The sequence below is a fragment of the Pinus tabuliformis genome, chromosome Q (assembly GCF_031772625.1).
Source record: "Pinus tabuliformis cultivar Carrire ecotype Pingquan chromosome Q, CPIR1, whole genome shotgun sequence".
NCBI lineage: Eukaryota > Viridiplantae > Streptophyta > Pinopsida > Pinales > Pinaceae > Pinus > Pinus tabuliformis.
In genome coordinates this window covers 38,268,388-38,290,818 of record NC_142296.1, presented here as the reverse complement: position 1 = coordinate 38,290,818, position 22,431 = coordinate 38,268,388, and the positions used below count along the sequence as shown (strand labels likewise).

General features: G+C 35.0%; 1 protein-coding gene across 1 annotated transcript; it reads right to left on the bottom strand.

The window, feature by feature from the left end:
• Window positions 1-4,922: 4,922 nt before the first annotated feature.
• On the bottom strand, window positions 4,923-5,863 carry LOC149218166 (uncharacterized). Its single transcript, XM_089382357.1, has 3 exons — window positions 5,709-5,863; window positions 5,450-5,502; window positions 4,923-5,357 (listed from the first exon to the last, which is right to left on the bottom strand). Exons 1-3 carry the CDS (start codon window positions 5,839-5,841, stop codon window positions 5,214-5,216), a joined length of 330 nt encoding a protein of 109 aa, XP_089238483.1. The 5' UTR covers window positions 5,842-5,863; the 3' UTR covers window positions 4,923-5,213.
• Window positions 5,864-22,431: the final 16,568 nt, after the last annotated feature.

The window sequence follows — 22,431 nt, the reverse complement described above, 5'->3', positions numbered from 1 at the left end:
TATCCTTTTGATTGAGGAAGTTATCCCTTAATTAAGGAGATAAGGATGAGTTGTGTTTGACTTGTAATTAGTTAGCTCAATTAACTGAGTTAAGTTAAGTTAAATTAGTTCTAAACAGTTGGAGGAACTAATTGTGAGTTCAGTCAGTTAATGCATGCATGCATGAAACTTGTGTACTCCAGATAACTGAATATTCTCTCATAAATAACTAATGCATGTCAGTTCAGACAAAGACCTAGTTGAGATTAAAGGCAGGGACAATGTACTATCAATTGCAAGAATTTTCCTATAAGAAAATCTCTTGCATGCAAAATGAATTCATTCCTTGAGATTTGTGTAGTTTTACAGTGTGTTAGAGCGGTGTGGGAGATCAGTGTCACACAAGGTTACAGCTGGAGCACCCAGGGAAAGCTGCGCAAGGAAATAGGAGGCTTGGAGGACAGAGGAGAAGTCATATGAGTTGTCTATTCTGTCTATGAGCAACAGTGAGGGATTGTACTAAGAGCTGGATAGATGTGAGAGCTAAATCTTTGTGTAATCCTGAGATATTTCCACTTGTATGATAATACAGATAGTGGGGTTTTTAGCTGAGGCTTTCCCCAGAGTATTCTTCTGTGTTTCATGTGTATTGATTCTTCTTCTCTGTTATATGTGTTCTGTTTGATCTTGCTCAAATCGATTAAGCTTCCACAAGTTTGATTGTAGAAGTAGATTAAGTATTTTGCTTTAGTACATTGCATAATCAGATTAATCTATAGTGAGAATTTCTACACTTTTCACCTATCTACCTAAAGGAATGCCACCAAATCCACAAGCCCTCTGCACTAGATCCACTAGCCCTCTACATACCTGATAGGGTAGAATTGAGAATTTACAAAAGTCTTAAAATCCTCCCACTTAGTGATTAGAGGATCCACATCTAGCCTCATGTTTTTTCATGTGGTTTTCCCATAAAGTCAGGAAATGGCCTTCTAATATCAAATGAGAAAATACAATTTTAAGTTTATCATCTATGTGGTGAACACTAAAGTAAACCTCTAATTACTACAACTAGTGAGTTAATTTCAAAATATCAATCTCATCTTGATACAACTTGATGTCCACCTTTGCTTCCATCTTAAAGAGAGACTATCAATGGTTCACAATATTAAAACTCATATTTTTTTGGTTTCCTGGACTCCTTCTATAATTCTTCTCAATTCGATGATTTCCTCTCTAAATTTACCCCTACAATGATACCTCTATCTTCTCTAGATAGCTTGAGTTTATCGGTTAATGCCTCCATAAAAAGGTTCACATTATGGTTTAAATGTGTGACTTATGCTTCCAACCACACAAACCTCTCGTTTACTAGAACTTGAGGGTTATCATAAATCGATTCATTAACCATGACTAGATTTTTTATGACTTTCTTCCTAAATTGATGTGATCTCCTACAACTTCCCACAATATACCAAAATAAACCTACTTTGATACCCATATAATTTGTAAATTATCATGGATATTCCACTAGATAGTTCATCACAATAAATTTGATAAAAATAGACTGAAATACGAAATATATACTATGAGAGTTAATTTTCCTTAGATTTTTGGATTTACTAATTATTGGTTTTTTGGTTATGCATGCAATAGATAAAATGCAAAAAATAGAGAATAGTGAAATACAAGCATACATCAGAAACCATGAACACCAAGAAATGATCTAGGAAACCTTTTTGAGAGAGAACCAAACTAGAAGGTGAGGTTGATCTGCTCTCTTTCTTATTAGAATGGAAATGATGCAACTATAAAGGAGAAGGTACACTCTATGGAGTTAATTGAGAACTATGGCCCATGTATTGCTACAAAACACAAACAGCCTCCATTTTGCTCTCTCTATATCTACTCTACTATAGAAAAAAATGTATTCAAAGATAATGGAACCCCTTTTCCTCCTAGTGGCTTCATTATAACACAACTTGATAGCCAACTAGGGGTAAAACTTGACCCATTCAACCATCAACATGAGTTACAACTTGATCCTTCTATAATATTCTTCATAATCCTCACATGGTTATCCTATTTTCCATGAGTAATAAGGTTTGACATAGCATCCTCTTGAATTATGGTGGTCAAACACAATTGATCATCTGGGAGGCATAACTTTTGCATCTAAACTCTTATTAACACAATTTTTACACTATTGGAAAACTCTTTGAATGTAAAATAATGCGATGAGATACGACATTAAAACAACAAATTTTTCTATATATTTGTATATGTTATTATTATATTTTCAATATAATAAAATACTTACAAAAGACTAAATTTAACCCAAAATGAAGAAGAAAGTAGTAAATTATTACAACTTAACAAATAAGAATAAGAATGCTCACAAAAATTATTATAAGTAACACCGTTTCAATAGATATTCTTGACACAATGTATTAAAAAATAACACTAAGAAACACTTGTTCACTCCATATACTTACACAATGTGTAAAAAATAACACTAAATAAGAATAAGAATGCTCACATAAAGTTATTATAAGTAACACCACTCCAATAAATATACTTAAGACAATGTATTAAAAAATAACACTAAGAAACACTTGTTCACTACATAAACTGACACAATGTGTTGAAAAATAACACTAAATAAGAATAAGAATGCTCACATAAAGTTATTATAAGTAACACCACTTCAATAAATATACTTAACATATTGTATTAAAGAATAACACTAAGAAGCACTAGTTCACTACATATGCTTACACGGTATGTTGAAGAATAACACGAACTATGTACACCTTCACTACAGCTAAAACATTTTCACCCATTTCTATGCATCTTATAAACTTTTGCTCTCTTCCATAATTGTTGGCCGTTTCTCCATTGTTATGCCACACTCCATCCTCGCTTATCTTCATTTTTCTCACTCGTGGATTCGCATTAACAACGAGCAACGACACAATGGAGAGATGTGAGCAGGAAATTAACATCTCACAACAGCTTATTGCTGTGAGGAGTTCTCGAGTTCTAACCGCATGCTGCCAACGATTTGTTAAATATTCTAATAAGAATGCCATGTATCCTCTCTTTTATTAATAGTTGCGGCCATGCAAGCATATCGTTGCACAGCAAGATGAATCATCAAGGAACGTAACTGGTTCAGATTTATGTCATTTTCAATCAGATATGGAGAGTGCCAAACCTGAAATATGAGAGAAGCCGCGGGCATCGATGTTGGAATCACAGTAGTTGTAGTAATTTGAAATTGAAGTTATTTCGGATTTTGATTATTATTTCAAAATTATTTTAAAATTGAAAGAATATTAATGAAGTTATTTTGAGCGGGAAGGCTTATTTTACTCTTAAAATTAAAAGCAATGTGTGTATGTATTTCTATCTACCTTAAAATAAAAATAAAATAATTATTTGTTTATATGACTTAATATAATTTAATGGTGATGATGATGATGGTGGTGGTGGTTAACGTCCGCTGAGACCAAACAATGATCTATTGGACCTAAATAAACAGATTATTTATTTTGATTTAAGATTTTATTCCTATGCGAGAGAAGCCTCCCGAGCTCACTATAATTTTGACATTGTAAAAGGCTAGGAAGGTCAGTGTTGTAACAAAGATTGTGAAACTGAGATCTAATGTGGTTGTACGCAGGGCACTCTAAGAGGAAGTGGTTTTCATCCTCTATGCTCTTATTCTCACATATATGGCAAATCCTTTCCATCCATGGCATTTTAAGAACTGCCCAACAACCTGTTTCACTATGAAACTCATGAGAATTTATATTAAATATATATTTTATTTCTAATATAAAATAATTAGAAATAAAAAATATATATTTAATAAAAAATAATTAGAAATAAAAAATATATATTTAATATAAATTAATATTAACTTATATTAAAAAAAAAAAAAAAACAAATTTACACTGGAATAAACTTAACATTTCTAAATTTATATTAAATCAATGTTAAAATAAATCTATACTAATTTATTCCATAGTTATCCCTCTCAAAATATTCTAAAATCTAACCAAACAAACTTAAATAAATAAATCTATACTGATTTATTCAATAATTATCCTTCAAAAAATATTTTAAAATCGAACCAACCGGACTTAAAAGTCAATTTATTTTCGGACGTCAATCTTATTCCATAAGCGACAGCAAATGTTGAAACAAACGATCGAACAGCCAACGTTACCCCGATATTGCGGGGATAGGGAAATAGCAGCGTTGTTTGACACGTGGCGAAGAGCGGGAGGAAATAAAAACAGTAGCTCTCTTTCATATGTGATAAATCCGGCTGTGAAAGGATGGCGGCCGCTACTGTGGAGCCGATTAATTCACGAATCAAACGCTACACCCAGATCAGGAAGCAACTGGATGTTACCAAATTAAATATTTGCCCTTCCTTTCAAGGAGATGATGAAGAATATTTTGAATTCACATTAAAAATTGCATTATTTTGATTATAAATTGTGAGAATATTTTAAAATTCGTTAAATAAAAGGAAATTAAATAATTTATTTATTTATTTTTTATCTCAATACTTTTTAAAATATTTCTAAAATCAGTCAACTTATAGCCTTATAGTTTTATAGTGGGACAGCAGTTTTATATCCTCCCCATCTGGGTTCGATCCTCGCTACATGAAAAGCGCTGCTCCCTAGTATATTGTAATTTATTTCGCTTCGCTGCTCAGCAGCATATTATATCAATCACACTTCTGTAAATATGTATAAAATTGTGAATTTGGGTTAATAGAGCTTTCTATAAGAGGGACTCACCCCTGATTAAAAAAAAAAATAACATGGAATTTCCTAATTGGAAAAGATCCGGTTCCTTGATGTGAATCACATATTTACGGAGGATCTCAGTCAATATAAATGCTTCAACAATAAAAATCCATATTTAAGAAACAATTTAATGACCAAAATATATTCAGGAGACAATTAAGTAATCAGACATAGCTTATACAAACGAAAAGAATAATCGTATGTGGGAATCTCAGTACTACGTCCCACTCCACTCCATGACGGACAACCTAAACTTTTGAGAGTGAAAGAACAGTAAAAACTTTACAAAAATTATGATGCTATTGTATTCCAAAGGTACAAATATTTGACAAAGATGATGTCAAATCAAGCCTAACACACAGAAGCCATTAATCAGATAATATCAGTGCGGCCAAAGGACCATTTTCAGGGCTTGGGACGGGTGTAGATATAATCGCTGTCTTCATATTCCTGATCTTCATGGGTTTCTTTCAAGTCATCTTCATTGGAGGTTGAATGCACGCTTTTCTTTCCAGCCGGTCCTTGCCCTTCGCATTCCGAATCTCCACCCTGCATGACCAAGTTCTGTAAGTACAACTTTCTCCAAAGTTGAAATTCAAGAAACAATTCACAAATATGAATTTTGATAACTCATATCTTACTTTGTTTGGGGTGGAATGTGCCTTACAATTGGAAACCCAAACTTCACTCTCTTCTGCAATTAAAATAAAGTGAGACCAACTCAAATCAAATCAATGTTTATCTATTAAAAATATATACAAAATTTTCTCTAGATAGTTTCTCAAATATTCTGATTTCATATTATCTACAATATTTTAGAATTGGATTAACACTCTTATCAAAACCTAAAATATTTTCGAAAATAATATCCGCAAACCAAATGCTCAGTGCCTCTCATACCTTGCGACAGCAATCGCAAGGCGATTGAGTGGCAAGTGAGTAACGATATCATCACAACCAACACCAACAACTTCGCCATCTGGAAAACTGATATGATATTGCTCTTCAGATGATCACTGAACAGTCTAAACATCTGTAATGGATGCAAGCAGCAGTTAGAGAGAGAGATTTATAGAGGGCAGTTGACAGATTTGTCGTCGTCATGGTGATCAATAGTCAAAAACACAAACGTTACGTACATACATATCTGTTACAATAATAAAAATCGATGAATTCGTACTGCGTCGACTTTATCACACGTAAATTTGTCCACGGTAGGGCACAGCACCCTGGACTTTATCGCTCCCTGGCAGATGCATTGAAAATTGCAAAACCCCAAACCCCATTATGTTCACATCGCATTATTCATCCATGTGCGTGGTCCAGACTCCACACATATCTGGTTTGGCTGCACGGTATCTTACTAAAGTTTCCATGATTTACCATAAAAAAAATTATAACTTCCTTAAACTACGGTTTCCAAAAACAACATCATCATCTAGTTTTTCTCGCAGTTTTTAAACTACAGTTTTCAAAAACATCATCATTATCTAGTTTTTCTCACAGTTTTTAAATACTTACCGTTTAACTGTCACATGTCGCATCATCTATTAGGAGCTTTTTATGTCAACGCTTTCATTTTGTTTTAACCGATGTCAATGCTTTCATTTTGTTGCAATTAATGAACGTGGCAACGTCAACCAATGAATAGGCTGGGGCGGTGCGTGTCCAAGTCAAATCGGGCAAATCAGTTTGTCAGCGTCCATTCAAATTCTTGGTCAATCCACATCTTGTTTGGTAGGTGGCCATCGCATGCGGTATGATTCATGAGGAAGCTTCCGTTCATTCATGGTCAAGATAGGTTTTTTTTAAGACAACTCATCGCCTTTGAAGTTTTGAACATGCATGCCCTTCTCTAACTTCTTGAAAAAGTGAGCATGGTTTTGGAGCAATTAACTATATATTAATGTTTTTAATGCTAACTATCATTTATTATTGGATTTTCATATTTTGGCAAATGACTATCTTCTACGGTTACCACTTCGATATTTTTCCGGCCCTCGAAGTCAGCCTTAGGGTTGTTTTCACGCAGTGTGTTTATGGAGGATGACTCTCTAGGTTAGGGTGAAAACGAAGTTTATGATAGTCCATGAATTTCTTCTAGAATATAAAGAAATTTTTCTTTTTCTTGTAAAGATTTTAGTGAAATTATAACTAGCCTAGATCCATCTTATCTTAATTCCAGATTTGTGAGAGGGATCAAATCTCTTGAGGTGTAAACTTCTTTTTTGAGTGTAAAACTTGAGGAAAGGTTTGTACCTCCATAGATTTGATCCCTCTTGGCCCTTGATAGATCCGGGGTTAAGATGGATCTAGGTTGATAGATCCAAGGCTAAGATGAATCTAGGCTTATGGCTAGTTAGTGTGCGGTCATACAAAATTTATTGAACATCTAATTATTTTGATCATTTTAAATATGATAAATATGTCTAAAATTAATTTGGTCAATTTAATTTTAACTTTGTTTAGTTACCTCAGTTTGTTGAGATGAGAAGCCTATTAGTAAGTTGAATGATGAAATAAAAATTTTAAGTGCAAAGTGAAAATGTAACAATGTTGAATGATAGAAAATGTGAATAATAAGAATATAGTCAATTTACAAGCAATCTTCATTGGGATAAATCAAAAACTATTTTTTTCTACTATTCTTATTGTCACACCTATTAGTTATTTTCTATTACCTTGTTTGAATGCAAAGTGATTAACAATGTTGAATGATGGAAAATCAGAATAATAAGAATGTTAGCCAATTACAAATAGTTTACAGTTTCAGGAAGAATACATTTCAGGTAAGTGAACATTTTATTTAGGATGAAATTCAAGTATTGTATTTATGGTTGAGTTACTGTAACACAAAAGTCAATTCACATCATGAATAAGTATTGTATTTATGGTTGAGTTACTGTAACACAAAAGTCAATTCACATCATGAACAAGTATTGTATTTATGGTTGAATTACTGTAACACAAAAGTCAATTCACTTCATGAATAATGTTTATGTGGTTACAGAGAGAGTGTGTATGTTTTGGGGTGAAATAGAGATATAGATGGAGGGTGGCGGTGGGGGGGCGTGGGGGGAAGAGGGAAGAAGATAGAGGAAAAGATAGGCTAATAAGCCATTTATTAAAAAAAAACATCTCATTACTCACTCAACTGATCTAGGCTTCTAGTGTGTATGTTTTGGGGGTGAAATAGAGATATAGATGGGGGGAAGAGGGAAGAAGGGAGGGAGGAAAAGATAGGCTAATAAGCCATTTATTAAAAAAGCACCTCATTACTCACTCAATTGACATAGGCTTCTAGAAATTACATATCATAGCTCCTACATCATACACCCCAACTTCAAATTGTTCATGGAATCTTGTTCATGAGGCTCCCTTCTACTGCTTTTATGTAACAATGCAGTAGATATCCAAGGTTTCTTCTTTGGGTGATTCCCCCATTTAAGCAATCCTCTCATCCATTCCTTCCTGCATAAGTTCACTGACTATAATTGAATTTTCCACCTTCGACATGGAACATGATTTTCTCACAATTGCGTCTCCTTGATTGGGTAGATCCTCCCTTTCATTATCCAAGCAATTAAAATCCAGAAAACTGCAAGGATTAATTGAAAGCATGCATGTGGGTTTTGTTGTTCCGCATTGTTTTTCTGTTCAAGACTCCCTCCTCCTTTGTTATTTGCAGTATCATGTCCATAGTTCTTTAGTATTATGAATTGTTCTTTATTAAGTTGAATCTCCTCTGTCATGACCATTTATGTCGTGAAAATCACTATTGATTTTACATTTTTTGGTTCACAAAACATTTCATCTTTGAAATTAAATGAATTCTGATTTGTTGAAGGTAGATTGGTCACCTCTACTTCAGTTGATTGCTCCTGCTTTCTAATTTTTGTACTGCTAGTAACCAATTGTTTCTCTCTCATTAAAAATATGTTTGGATCCATTACCTCTCTGGTATGTTTAGTTTTTATAGGTAGTAACACATGATTTTGTCCATCCTTCCCAAAATTGCAAGTGTTCATCCAACCATCATAGTTCACCCTTATGTCATACTGTCAGGGTCTTCCAAGAAAGACATGGCAAGTATCCATATGCACAATATCATAGAGAACTCATTCTTTGTATTGGCCAATTTGGAACTCCACCTGACATTGTTAATTCACCGACATTTGATGTCCCTTTTGTAGCCATGAAACTTTGTGTTGTGCGGAATGTGGAATTCTATTGAGTTGCAACTTCTCCACCATATTTGTAGAAACCAAATTATCAGTAATTCCATTATCAATAATTAATTTGCAACATTTACCTTTTGCCTTGCATGTCGTCCTAAATAAGCTTATTCTTTGCACAAGTTCATCTGCATCCAACACTTGTTTCAACAACAAAGCTTCTCCTTCTTCTGGTGGGTTGACACATTCTTCCACTACCTTTGGAGGTTCAAGTTCTGGCTCGGTTTGTGCTAATTGTATCCCTTTTTGTTTTCCAAATTTTTTTGGACATTCAGATGAATAATGTCCCAACTATCCACAAGTGAAACATCTCACCTAATCTATGCTTTTGCCTCTGCCCCTTGAAGAAGTCATACTTCCTCTAGCATCGCTAGTTTTCTCTTGTTGTGGCTGCTAGTTTGAGCTGCAATTTTCTCCCTTTTGTTGCTTCTCTTTTGTTCCTACACTTCTTGTTCTCATTTTCTAACCTTTCTTTCTCATCAAATTTTCCTCAGCCTTCAATGCAACCTGGTATGCTTCCTCAACATATCTCAAGGACATTAAACTTAATTCATCTTGAATATCAAACCTTAATCCATTGATATACTTGGAAACTCTCTCAGGTGTATCTTCTATGTATCTTGATCTAATATTCACTTTGTAAAATTCCTCCATATAGCCCCTAACAACCATTGTCTTTTACTTAAGATTATGCATTTTCTAAACAAAATTAATTGATAATCTTTAGGAAGGAACGTACTTTTCAATTTAGCAGTCATCCTACTCCAGATCTTGATCTTAGCTTTATTTTTCAATGCCCTTTCTAGTTTCACTCCATCCCACCATAACGCAACATGTCCTTTCAACTTCATAACAACAAATATGACTTTCTTGTCTTCCAGCACCTTTGCATTCTCAAAATTCTTATTCATGGCATTGATCTAATCTATCAATTCTTTTGGATCTAAACTGCCACTGTATGTAGGTACTTCTGTCTTCAACCTGAAACCTGGTCCAAAAACTGACTTTAGAATTCTAACTTCTGGGGGTTCTTCATCTCTCTCTTCTTCGTCTTCTAGAAGTTCTTCTTCCTCGCCGGTATCCCCTATGTGATCATGATGCGTGGTAGCCTCCATGGCTTCTAGCCTTCATCGAAGAGTTCTTATTTTATCTCTCAATTTCGCATTTGCAGCTAGTCAGCCCCTTCCTTGACCTCTACCTCTTCCAATTTTGAATGGCATTGCTCAATAAGCTAATCAGTTTCAAAATTCAATAAAATCAATTTCCTTTTTCCCTTTCTAGAGAGAATCTCACTTCTTTGATACCAAAAATGATGTTGAAAACTACTGACCAATGCTCATTTAAACATAATAATAAAAAATGAAGCTTTGAGTTTCAACCAAGATTGATATCAACCTTGTTTGTAGTAAACATATGAAATCATAATATAACATCAACATTGGAGTGATTTCATACCCCACTATGCCTTTTAAATAAAAAAAACAATACATGGAGGTCAGCCTCAGCAACGCCCTACCATCACAAGTCAAGCCATTAAAAGCTGACTAACCATACACAATTTGTAGGGAAGAAGGGTCATCATTGTAATGGATGCCTTCCAGTGGTGTTTTCTAGTAGGAAACATGAGCGTGAGAGGAATCTCTTGCTGAGCCAAAACACCTCCTCTTACACACTGATAAGAACCTTTGTAACATTAGGTTGTGACTGTACCATAAGTTGTATCGAACACTGCTTACGCACTGATTTTTTAACACTCACAAACACACCCACGTTGATAAAACACCACCATAGCCTTGATTATTGCTCCACTTATGGATCCACTGTGTTATCACCTCTCTAGGCTCGATTTTCCATAATCGAGTTTAGTAGTGGATTTCGAACCTTGTGTGTAAATCCTCAATGCATTCGCTGACTCACCTGCACAGAAGAATTTTAAAAGAAATAAATGTCAATGCTCATGTACAATTTCCTAATAATAACAAATGAATATAATCATTGAGACCAAAAAAGGGAATTTATTATTCCACACACCTACCCTGTTATCATAGGTAACGATTCTTATATTATTTGTTGTCACATATAAGCTTACAATGACATTCTGTTTAGATCCATAATAATAGGATCTAAAAATAGAAAACAATCTTAACTAATACTTAGCTCTCAATCTCCAGATGATTGGAGCTACATTTGGCTAATAATCCATTTATTAAAAAAAACACCTCATTACTCACTCAACTAACCTAGGCTTCTAGAAATTACATATCATAAAAATTATATGGTATAAAATTTTACGATGCTCCTGCATCAGAGGAAGATATACAGATATGAAGAGAGAAGTTTTAGATAGAGAGAGAAGGGGAAGAGAGAGTGGGAGTGGAAAAGGGGGGGAGAGAGAGAGAGAGAGAGAGAGAGTATGTTTGGGGGTGAGATAGGGAGATAAAGATGAAGAGACAATGGGAGATAGAGATATAGATGGAGGGAGCAGAGATGTGCTTACACTGAAATCAATGCACACTATTAATCTAATTTCTTTGAAATTAATGTACATCATACATCTAGTTGCATCAAATCAGAAATCAACATCTACATTGAAATCAATGCATCTAGTGCAAATAATCAAATAGGATTAGAAATCAACATCTACACTGAATTCAATGCATTTGTTACAAGAAATCAAATAGGATTATAAATCAATATCTACACTAAAACCAATGCATCCAATGCAAGAAATCAAATGGGATTATAAATCAACATCTACACTGGAATAGGATTAGAAATCGACATCTACACTGAAACCAATGCATCTAGTGCAAACAATCAAATAGCATTAGGAATCAACAAATACACTAAAATCAATGCATCTAGTGCAAAAAATCAAATAGGAATAGAAATCAACATCTACAGTAAAATCAATACATCTATTGCAAGCAATCAAATAAGATTAGAAATCAATATCTACATTGAAACCAATGCATCCAGTGCAAGAAATCAAATAGGAGTAGAAATCAACATCTACACTGAAATCAATGCATCTAGTGTAAGGTATTATATAAGATTAGAAATCAACATCTACACTGAAATAAATGCATATAGTGCAAGCGACCATATAGGATTAGAAATCAATATCTACACTGAAACCAATGCATCCAGTGCAAGAAATCAAATAGGAGTAGAAATCAACATCTACATTGAAATCAATGCATTTGGTGTAAGGTATTAAATAGGATTAGAAATCAACATATACACTGAAACCAATGCATATAGTGCAAGCGATCAAATACGATTAGAAATAAATATCTACACTGAAACCAATGCATCTAGTGAAAGTAATTAAATAGGAATAGAAATCAACATCTACACTGAAATCAATGTATCTAATGTAAGCTATTAAAAATTAAATAACACTTCTAAGTTTTTTATGTCCAGAATGAGCGTCTCTTAATCTCTCCTTATTTGTCTCTCTATCTCAGCCCCCCAAACACATCTCTCTCTCTCTCTCTCTCTCTCTCTCTCTCTCTCTCTATATATATATATATATATATATATATATATATATATATATCTCCCTCCCTCTCTCTCTCTCTCTCACACACACCGTCTCACTATCTCTCCCTTGTTACTCCCTCTCCCTCTCCACCTTTCTCTCTCTATGTCTTTCTTCCCCTTCCAACTCTATCTCTCTCTCCCCATCTCTTCTCCTCTCTTTCTTCCTCTCTCTCCACCTCCCCCTGTCCCCCCCCCCCCATCACGCACTCTCTCTCTCTCTCCACCCTCCAACTCTTTCACTATCTCCCTCTCTCTCTCTCCTTCTCACTCTCCCCCCTCCATATACATGTATCCCTGTCTCTCTATTACCCTTATTTCCTTATCTCTATCCTCTCCTTTTCTCTCCCATCCCTCATCTCCTCTCTTCGTCATTCCATATTCATCTCTCCCTTATCACTCCCCCTCTCTCTCTCCACCTCTATCTATCAATTTCTTTGTTCTTCCCTCCCTCTATTTCCCCCTTCCAACTCCATCTCTCTCTCCTCTCTCTCAAGTACCCTCTCTTTTCCTTCCTCTCTCTCCCTTTCTCTCACACCTCCCTTTGTCTCTCCCCCCATCACACGCACACTCTCTCTTCACCCTCCAAATCTGTCACTATCTCCCTCTCTCTCTCGTTCTCATTCTCCCCCTACATATATATGTCTCCCTATCTCTCTATCTTCCCCTTCTTTCCCTATCTCTATCCTCTCCTTTTCTCTCCCTTCACTTGTCTCCTCTCTCCCTTATTCCATATTCATCTCTCCCTTATCACTCAATCTCTCTCCACCTCTATCTCTCAATGTCTTTGTTCTTCCCTCCCTCTCTTTCCCCCTCCAAATCCATCTCTCTCTTCCTCCCTCTTCCTCCCTCTCTTTTCCTCTCCCCCTCCCTCTCTTCCTTCCTCTCTCTCCCTGTCTCTCCCACCTCTATGTCTCTCTCCCCCACTCTATTCCCCCTGCATATCACTCTCTCTATTGGGTTGTGTTATATTCTTTCCACAACTAGCCCACGTACTTAACTGGGGATTAGAGGGGGGGAGGTCACAGGGGGTTTGAGGGGTACCTGTAACCCCACTTTATGGGGTTTGGGGCAGCGCCCTAGAAAATTTTGGTTTTGGACCCTATGTTAGGTTGGGCGGACCCACCTATGGTTTTGTGCATGATTTTCGCACATGTTTTTTGGACGTGATAGTTTTTGGTCCATGGTTTTGGATGCGATGGTGCTTCGACATGTATAAATATGTATTGTAACATTGAAAGGAACAAATTGAAAAATCAAGCTGGTAGTCCCGGTTTTGGTATCCAGGGGAAAATCTCTGTGTATATGTGTTTTATGTGTTATTCTCTCGCATTGTTTATTTTCTGTGTTTTAGAATTCATATGCAAGTAATTTCTATACGGGGTTAAAACCTACACACTCTCTCTCTCTCTTAAATATGATCCCATTGTATTTTATCTAAGAAAGAATCAAAATTAAAAATAAAAAATAAAAATGGCTGTAAAATATTAAAACTATATTTTGGATCAACCATGTCAAAGAAAATACAATAATAAAAAACTTAAAAGAATCATGCACTATCTTTCCTCTATCATTGTTAGTCACTTTTATTTCTCTCTTTGCTTCGAAGTTTGGTTAAAATGCATGTATCCTCGTTTTTAACAATACTATTTATATTATATAAATTTCACATTTGTATATATAAAAGTATTCTCATTTTTAATTTATTAAAACCTCGATTTAATCTCTATGGGAATATTTTTAGTAGTCATGAGGATGGTGGGTTTATATATAACTCAAAAGAAATTATAAACTTTTTGCTTTTAGATTTAATTAAAAATGTTATAAAATTAAATTAAAATAAAGTATTTGTAAAATATTTTGATTTTGAAATAAGTTATGGTTTTTGGGCATGTGGTATTGATAAGCCAATGGCCATGGTATTGGCCCATGGTATTGTAACAAAATAATTAAAAGCCTAGATCCATAACATAATAATCAAAAGCCTAGATGGCCCATGGTATTGATAAACCATGGTATCATTATGATTGTTTTCCCTCCTCTCCCTCTCTCCCTCCCTCTCTCTATCTTTTCCTTCTAAGTGTTGGCCCATGGTATCGTAAAAAAACCTATTTAGAAGTTAACAATATCCATGGTAAATATTCATGATTAAAATTTTTGTTATATTGTAAATATTAATTTTTTATGAGCTTATTAATTAAATTTAAATATGGTTATGCAATCATTATTTTAATTTATATTGTAAAATGGATGTTAATTTATAAGTACTATTTATGTGTTATATATTTTAATGTGATATGTATATTATACTTTCTTTTATCTAAAAAATTGTTCGTAATTTTATTAATAAAAAACAAAATTACAATATAAAAAAATTGAATTTAAAAAATATCTCACATCTAACACCTATGCATCTAATGTTTGACATCTAACATCTCACATTTAATGCTCACATCTCACATCTCACGTTCAGACATCCATCCTATACTGGGTTGTAGAGCGCCTCTTGGTGCAATTACATTCTTTAAAAGATGATATGGAGACTTGAGGCTAAGGAAAGGATGATTATGGAGAGGAAAGGATGACTAGACTGTAGATGGAGTTCACAAATTTTAATTTAATGGTCAATGTTTCAGAAGTAACACCAAATTTCTAGGGAGTGACATAACTTGAGGTTCTTTTAGTCTTTAAGGAGAGAGATTTATGGTGAAGACACTATAGACTTTGCATAAATGTATTATGGAAAAACTTGAATCTATAAGTATGGTCCTCTACCATGATATTGATGTGTAACTAGTAGAAATCTTATCAAAGTAGGCGTTAATGCGTAAATTTGTCTAGAAATCTCGTCTAGTTGATTGCATAGAGGTAGGATAGAAAATATTTCTTGGATGTACTACAAAATTTCACATTCTTCTAAATGGTTGGTCATGTTTTGAATTTAACTCATCGATGGATGCTAAAAAAATTCATAAGTGGGCTTGGTTATGGAGTCAATCTAGTTGGTTTCTCAAGAGATGGCATCTAAATTTCGACACTTGAAGCGAGTCATTAGTGGGCATGTCTAGGTTGTATTACTTAGTTCTTGATTAAACTCTAGCCTTAAACAATTTTGGAATTGTTGCCAATGTTCTATGTCACTTTGTTAATTTTGATGAGCAGTATGTGGAATGTATTGATAAGTGGATTGCTAAGGTGTTATTAGAGCTTGAACTTAGCAAAGGTCTATTGCTGGAATTGGAGGTGGTCTGGTAGGACTGTAACTTTGTGTAGAAAGTGCACTACTGGAATCTTCCTTTCAAATGTTCAATTTGCCATGAAGTTGGCCACATAAGGTGTGAATGCAAAGAGGCTAAGCCATGTTTACTGAGTCATTTGAGAAAGGTTAAGTTTGGTGATAAGACTACACAATCTTTGTTGACAAGCCTAGGTTTCATATATCATTAATTGGAGCCTTCTCCAACGAAGAAGAAGCTAATGACACATCTAAGTTTATTGGAATAAAATATGATTTAGAGGGCCAACTATCGATCAAGGAAAAATGTAATGCCTCTGATTTTGTTTCTTTATCATAGGATGAGGAATTTGTGTTGAAATATTTTGATTCTAAGAAGTCTTCATAGGAAGTAGTCATTAGGATGTACTTTGACTTGCCTAAAGAGGATGTAGAAGTAGTCTCCTAGTCCCAAAGTTTAAGTTTATGCTTTATCCTTTGTATTAGAAACACCCTATTTGGGTTTAGAGTATGGGCCTTTGTTAAATCGTTGCAATTTTTATTTTCAAAAAGGAAACAACCATGAGGATTATAGTGTGGTTGAGGACGACTTTCATCCATGATGGAAATATTTGGTCATCCAAATCATAACTATTTTATAACTAAAGCTAAATAGAAATCTTATAAAGAAGTAAAATAGTTCAGTAACAGATAGTCATTCAAGAACATAGAGTGGATAATCATGGGATTGGGGTTTAGTGGTAATTATTCTTTCATTAAATGTAAGAGGGGTTGGTGGTGCCTTGAAAAGGTTATCCCTTTGCAGGATTTTTTCTTTATACCAACATGATATCATTTTGTTGCAAGAAACTATGGTTGCTGATGTTAAGGTTGAGAAAGTTTTGTCTCCTCTATTACCAAGGTCTACAACAAAGTTAATTATACCTTTCTCTAGTTGGCTCTTCTTCAAATGGGGTTAAGTTTAGAAGTGATGAATTAGGTAATGGCTTATGTGTTGTCGGATGACTTTGCGGTTCTAATTAATGGCACTCTAACTAATTTTTTTAAAGCTTTGAGGGGGTTGCAACAACGTTGTCCTTTGTTCCCATGCTCTTTATCCTGGAAATAGAAGGATTGAGTAGATTAGAGCATAAGGATAACATTGAAGGATCAATTAAAGGTATCAAGGATATGAAGTAGGGAAAGTTAACTCATTTATCATTCATCAATCATATGATTCTCTTTGGAGAAGACATGCTTAGATAATGGAGGGTTTTAAGTGCATTTTTGAATTCCTTTTATTTAGCCTTGAGATTAAATATTAGCCTCAAAAAGCCCCTAATGATTGGAAACAATATATTAGAAAACTTGTAGGAGAAACTTGGTAGGTTTTTCAATAACAAGTATGGCCCTTGATTCTGGCTTGAAATATCTTGGGTATTTTCTCAAACACAATGAATATAGAGTAGTGGACTAGCTTTGGTTGATAAAGAAGGTTCAATATATGATAAGTTCTTGGTGTCATAGATGGCTATTTATTAGAGGAAGGTTGGTATTAGTTAAATTTATTTTTGAAAGTATTCCATATATTAGTTGTCCCTCGACCATAAAGTGTGTTTCTTTACTATGTACTTTTGTAACTTACAATCCGATGGTCATGATATGTAGTGATCCGACGGTTCATTCTCTCCTCGGTATTACCGACACTTGATCCATGGCTTAACACCCGATTGGTCCATGATCTCTATTTAAAGAGCATGGAGGGTCGTTTGTAGGGTAACCATTCATGAGAGAAGCTTATGTAAATTTTCATTATTTTATTAATAAATTGCCTGAAGTGGCCGTGTTGGCTCAGGCCATGGATTGTTTCCCTCTTTGAGGGTTTTAACCATGCCAACAATACTGGTTAGATGCAAATGGGTTTACAGAACCAAGTATGGACCAGATGGAAAAGTTGATAAACATAAATCTTGTCTTGTTGCTAAGGGTTTTTCACAAGTTGAAGGCATTGACTATACTGAAACCTTCTCCCTTGTTGCCAAAATGAACTCTATCTGACTTGTTCTTTCCCTTGCTGCCTCTTTCAAATGGGAAGTCCACCAGATGGATGTTAAATATGCCTTCTTGCATGCGGACTTGCATGAAGAAATCTATACGGAACAACCTATTGGCTTTATACAAACAGACTCCAACCTTGTATGTCAGCTTAAGAAATCCCTTTATGGTCTCAAGCAAGCCCCTCGGGCTTGGTATGCCAAAATGGTTGTCTTTTAGAAATTGGATTTTATAGGTGTCATTCTGACAATAATGTCTACACCAAGAAAGTGGGCAAGTCTCTTATCATTCTTGTTCTTTATGTTGATGATCTTATCCTTATTGGTAGTGATCCCAACCTTATAAACCATGTGAAGTCCAACCTTAAAAAGAAGTTTGAAATGACATACTTAGGACACTTGCATTATTTTCTTGGTCTTCAAGTCTTGAAATCCAAGGAAGGTATTTCCCTTTCCTAGTCCAAGTATGCATGTGATCTTCTACACCATTTTCACATGGAAGACTGTAAGCCAGCACCTTCTCCATTTTAGTCTGGAGCCAAACTTTCAGTCACTTATACTTCCCCTAAAGTTGATGCTACCTTATACCGTCAACTTGTAGGAAAGCTTTTGTATTTGACCCATACTCGTCTTGACCTTTCCTTTGCTGTTGGAATTATTTCTCAGTTTATGCAAAACCCACATGAAAGTCATTGGAAAGCAGCTAAAAGAATACTTCGTTATGTTCGAGGTACAATTCAATTTGGGATTCATTACAGTACAAAAGCATCTCCTCTATTGGTTGGTTTCACTGATTCTGATTGGGCTGGTGACCTTGATGATCAGAAGTCTACGACAAGTTATGTGTTCACTCTTGGTTTAGGACCTATTACATGGGCTTGCAAGAAACAAAGTGCCATTTCTCTTTCTTCAGTAGAAGCAGATTATCTTGGTGTCGTAGAAGCTAGTAAGGAAGCCCTATGGCTTCGTCAAATCCTGTCAGAGTTTGGCTTTCAGCAGTAGCATCCGACTACACTTTGGTGTCATAATCAAAGTGCCAATCAACTATGCAAAGATTCAGTCCAACATCAGTGCAAAAAACACATTGAAGTGCACATGCACTTCATCGGACAACTCATTCATGACCATGTTCTTGAAGTGCAATATTGTTCAACAGATGATCAAGTTGCAGACATCTTTACAAAGGCTCTCATAGAGGCGAAGTTTACTAAACTTCGATTTATGGTTGGAGTTCAGGATGTTGTCACTAAGGGGGTATAGGTTCTAATGCCTCCTTCCTTCTCCTATTGTGTCATATTTGTACATCCTTCAATCCTATCCCAAGTTTTTCTTAAGGGGGGATGTTCGGATATTCTGACAGATAGGAAATAGTTAAGTATAACTTGGTCTAGTGTAGAGTTAGGTAAAATGTGTTTCTTTACTATGTACTTTCGTAACTTACAATCCGACGGTCATGATATGTAGTGATTTGACAGTTCATTCTCTCCTCGGTATTACCGACACTTGATCCGTGGCTTAACACTCGATTGGTCCATGATCTCTATTTAAATAGCATGGAGGGTCATTTGTAGGGTAACCGTTCATGAGAGAAGCTTATGTAAATTTTCATTCTTTTATTAATAAATTGCATGAAGTGGTCATGTTGGCTCAGGCCGTGGACTGTTTCCCTCTTTGAGGATTTTAACCACGTCAACAATACTGATGTATTGATCTGTGATCTGTTTGTGAGCAGTGTCCTTTGGTGTTCTGTTTGAGGAACTTACCCTGTAAATTCCTACAATTATGTTGATTGTTGTTTAGTAAGGATCTTTGGGAAACTATTATGAAGATTAAGGATTTCAACTCTCTCTCCATAGAACAATGGGTAAGGAAGGATCTTGAATCATTTAAAGGTGCTTCTAAAATATTGAAATGTCTTGTATGGGAATTTTCAACTCTTGGAAGGTGGCTGACTTGGAATACTAGGAGTAAAAATAATATGTTCTTAGGAGAAGATCCTTCAGTTAGATCACAAGGATGGTACTTACTTTCGTAAGATTTAAGAGAATCATTACATGCTCATTGTTTTTTTTCCCTAATGGATTTTAGATGGAGTATTCATTCCAATGAGTTACGAAGGTTGCCCTCTAAGAAGGATATTGGTCTAGTAGGAGAGAAAGTATATGAATGGAAATAATACGTTCAATCACTTTTACACAATAGGCTCACACTAGTCAATGAAGATGACAAAATTGTTGGGACTTGGAACATGGATTCAGGAACTATAACAACAAAGTCTGGTTATGAAGCTTTGGTTTTAGATGATTCAAATGTAGAATTAAATTGGTGGTGGTCTCATTTTTGGAAATGGAAAATCCCTCTTAAATCTAGATTGTTCTTGTGGTTGGCTTTGGTGAATAGAATTCTAACTTGGGATAATTGTCAGTGAAGGGGTTAGTGTGGTCCCAAAAAGTGTGTCATTTACAAGGTAGAGGAAGAATATATGTAACATTTATTTGACTCTCAGTCATTTTCGACTCCAATTGGGCATGAAGTCTTGCTATGTCTAGCTTGTCTTGGTCAATGGACCTTCACCTCTTTGGCATTTTCTTTATGGATCTAAATATGAGATCCTTCTTTCAAACAATTCAAAAATATCCCATGATATGTTATATGGGGAATCTAGTTGCATTAGAATTAAGTTCCTTTTTATGAGTAGATTGTAAACATTAGGTTGGTAGCTCAAAAAGTTAGGGTGTTGATTTTTAGAGGGACAAAAAAATATCCCTATCAACTCGCTTTCTTGCATGTTGTTGGGAATTAGGAATTACTAAATGGTGGGGGTGAATCAATAATTCTAATTTTTTCTTCTTTAAACAAACATCACACAATCACACAATAAAATGCATTCACAATTGTACGTAGTGATTTTAACATGGAAACCCTTTTGGGAGAAAAACCACCAAAGATTTTTTTTCTTATGATGTAAATTCAAAGAACCCACTCTATTTACAACAATTATTTTATGAGCATCCACTCATAGGAGGCTCCAAACCCTAAGATAAACAAGAACCAACTTGCTTTGAGGAACCAACTTTAAATTTTCAAAGGCAGTAACCTGCTACTGCAAGTTAGATCTACTCTTCCATGGGATTTTCAAATTGAGACCTCCTGCAGTTTTCCTTGATTTAATCTATAATTTTTTGTCACAACTCACACATGATCACTTCAGATTTTTCTGCTCACATATGCCTTATCAGGATCTTCACACTTTTGCAGACACACACACAGATGCAATATACAACATTGTTCTTCTGCTACTTACTTGCTATTATGTTTTGTTGCTCTCAATTTGCATTCATTGCACATTGTGTTCTTACTCTCGCTATCTCACTCAAAATTCACTTCACTTCTCTATTGCTCTTCCATTTCACTCCAATTACAAACTTCTCGAGAACAATAACTTCAATTAATTCTTCTTCTAATCGAGGATTTTTTTCCAGTTCATTCTAGCCACATTTTGATATAGATCTCCTTTGACACTTCATTCCTTCACCTTGGAATATCAAGCATCTCTATATGCAATTCCACCAAACACACCTTTCATTTAAAGCTTCTTAATCTTTAGTTGTTATTTCGCCAACTAGAAGACTAAATATTGTGCTACTGTTTCTACTGGAGGTTATCCATCACTTCTCATCAGAAAATCATATCTCCCAATTCATGCCTTTCTTCACTATCCAACTGTGCAATGAAATATTTTCTTTCGTAAATGAACTTGGCACCAAAATTTTAATGTTACAATATCATGAAATTTTGAGCTCCTTCTTCCATAAGATCACATCTGTGACCAAATCCTTATCCAAAAATGTGCTTATGCTCCTATTTGGGTTTAGGTCCTATTTGATGTTGCGCTTGAGAAAACCAACTCGAAGACCAAACTGCTAAACAACTCAAGCTTCAAGCCTACTACCCCACTCCAATAACATTCTGAGAATTACATAACACAAGGAATATTCCAAAAATGCAACTTTCTAGCACAATTCTCCATGTTGTGCCACATCATCAGCTGATGACACTTTTTCATCATCCTTCTACATGGTTTCCTATGAAAGGTGCCACATTTTATATGGATTTGGCCACTTGGCCACCTGAAAACTCCACAGATCATTTCCATATGTCACTTACATAAGTGTCACATTATCATTATTAGAAATATGTTGTCATTAATGGAAAAGGAAAAGAAGATGATGACAAAGGCATAGGTGGTTGCAAGAAGAATAATCAAGGTGCATACATTTTGGAGCCAATTCTAGTTCAAAAGATCATCTCAGTAGATCTTGGAAATTGATCAAATGGATATAACTTTAAAATAACTTTCCAGTGGTATATAGATGTCTACAAGTGACCTCCTAGATTAGAAGTTATTATCAAGCAAAGGTGACAAGCCCCAAGGTCAGGGTTACAACTCTAAACATGGAGGTAGGGACAATTTGGTGAAAGTTTGTCATTTTTCCAAACTCGACAAAGTGCAGTAATTTTATATAGTGGGAAGATTTTTGTTATGGTTGTGTGCCATGAATCCCCTTAACCCCATC

Coding starts and splice junctions, on each gene's coding strand:
- LOC149218166 (XM_089382357.1), bottom strand. CDS start 5,841: ATGTTTAGACTGTTCAGTGATCATCTGAAGAGCAATATCATATCAGTT. Junction 5,503..5,708: donor CTTGCGATTGCTGTCGCAAG/GTATGAGAGGCA, acceptor TTTTAATTGCAG/AAGAGAGTGAAGTTTGGGTT. Junction 5,358..5,449: donor CACATTCCACCCCAAACAAA/GTAAGATATGAG, acceptor TTGGTCATGCAG/GGTGGAGATTCGGAATGCGA.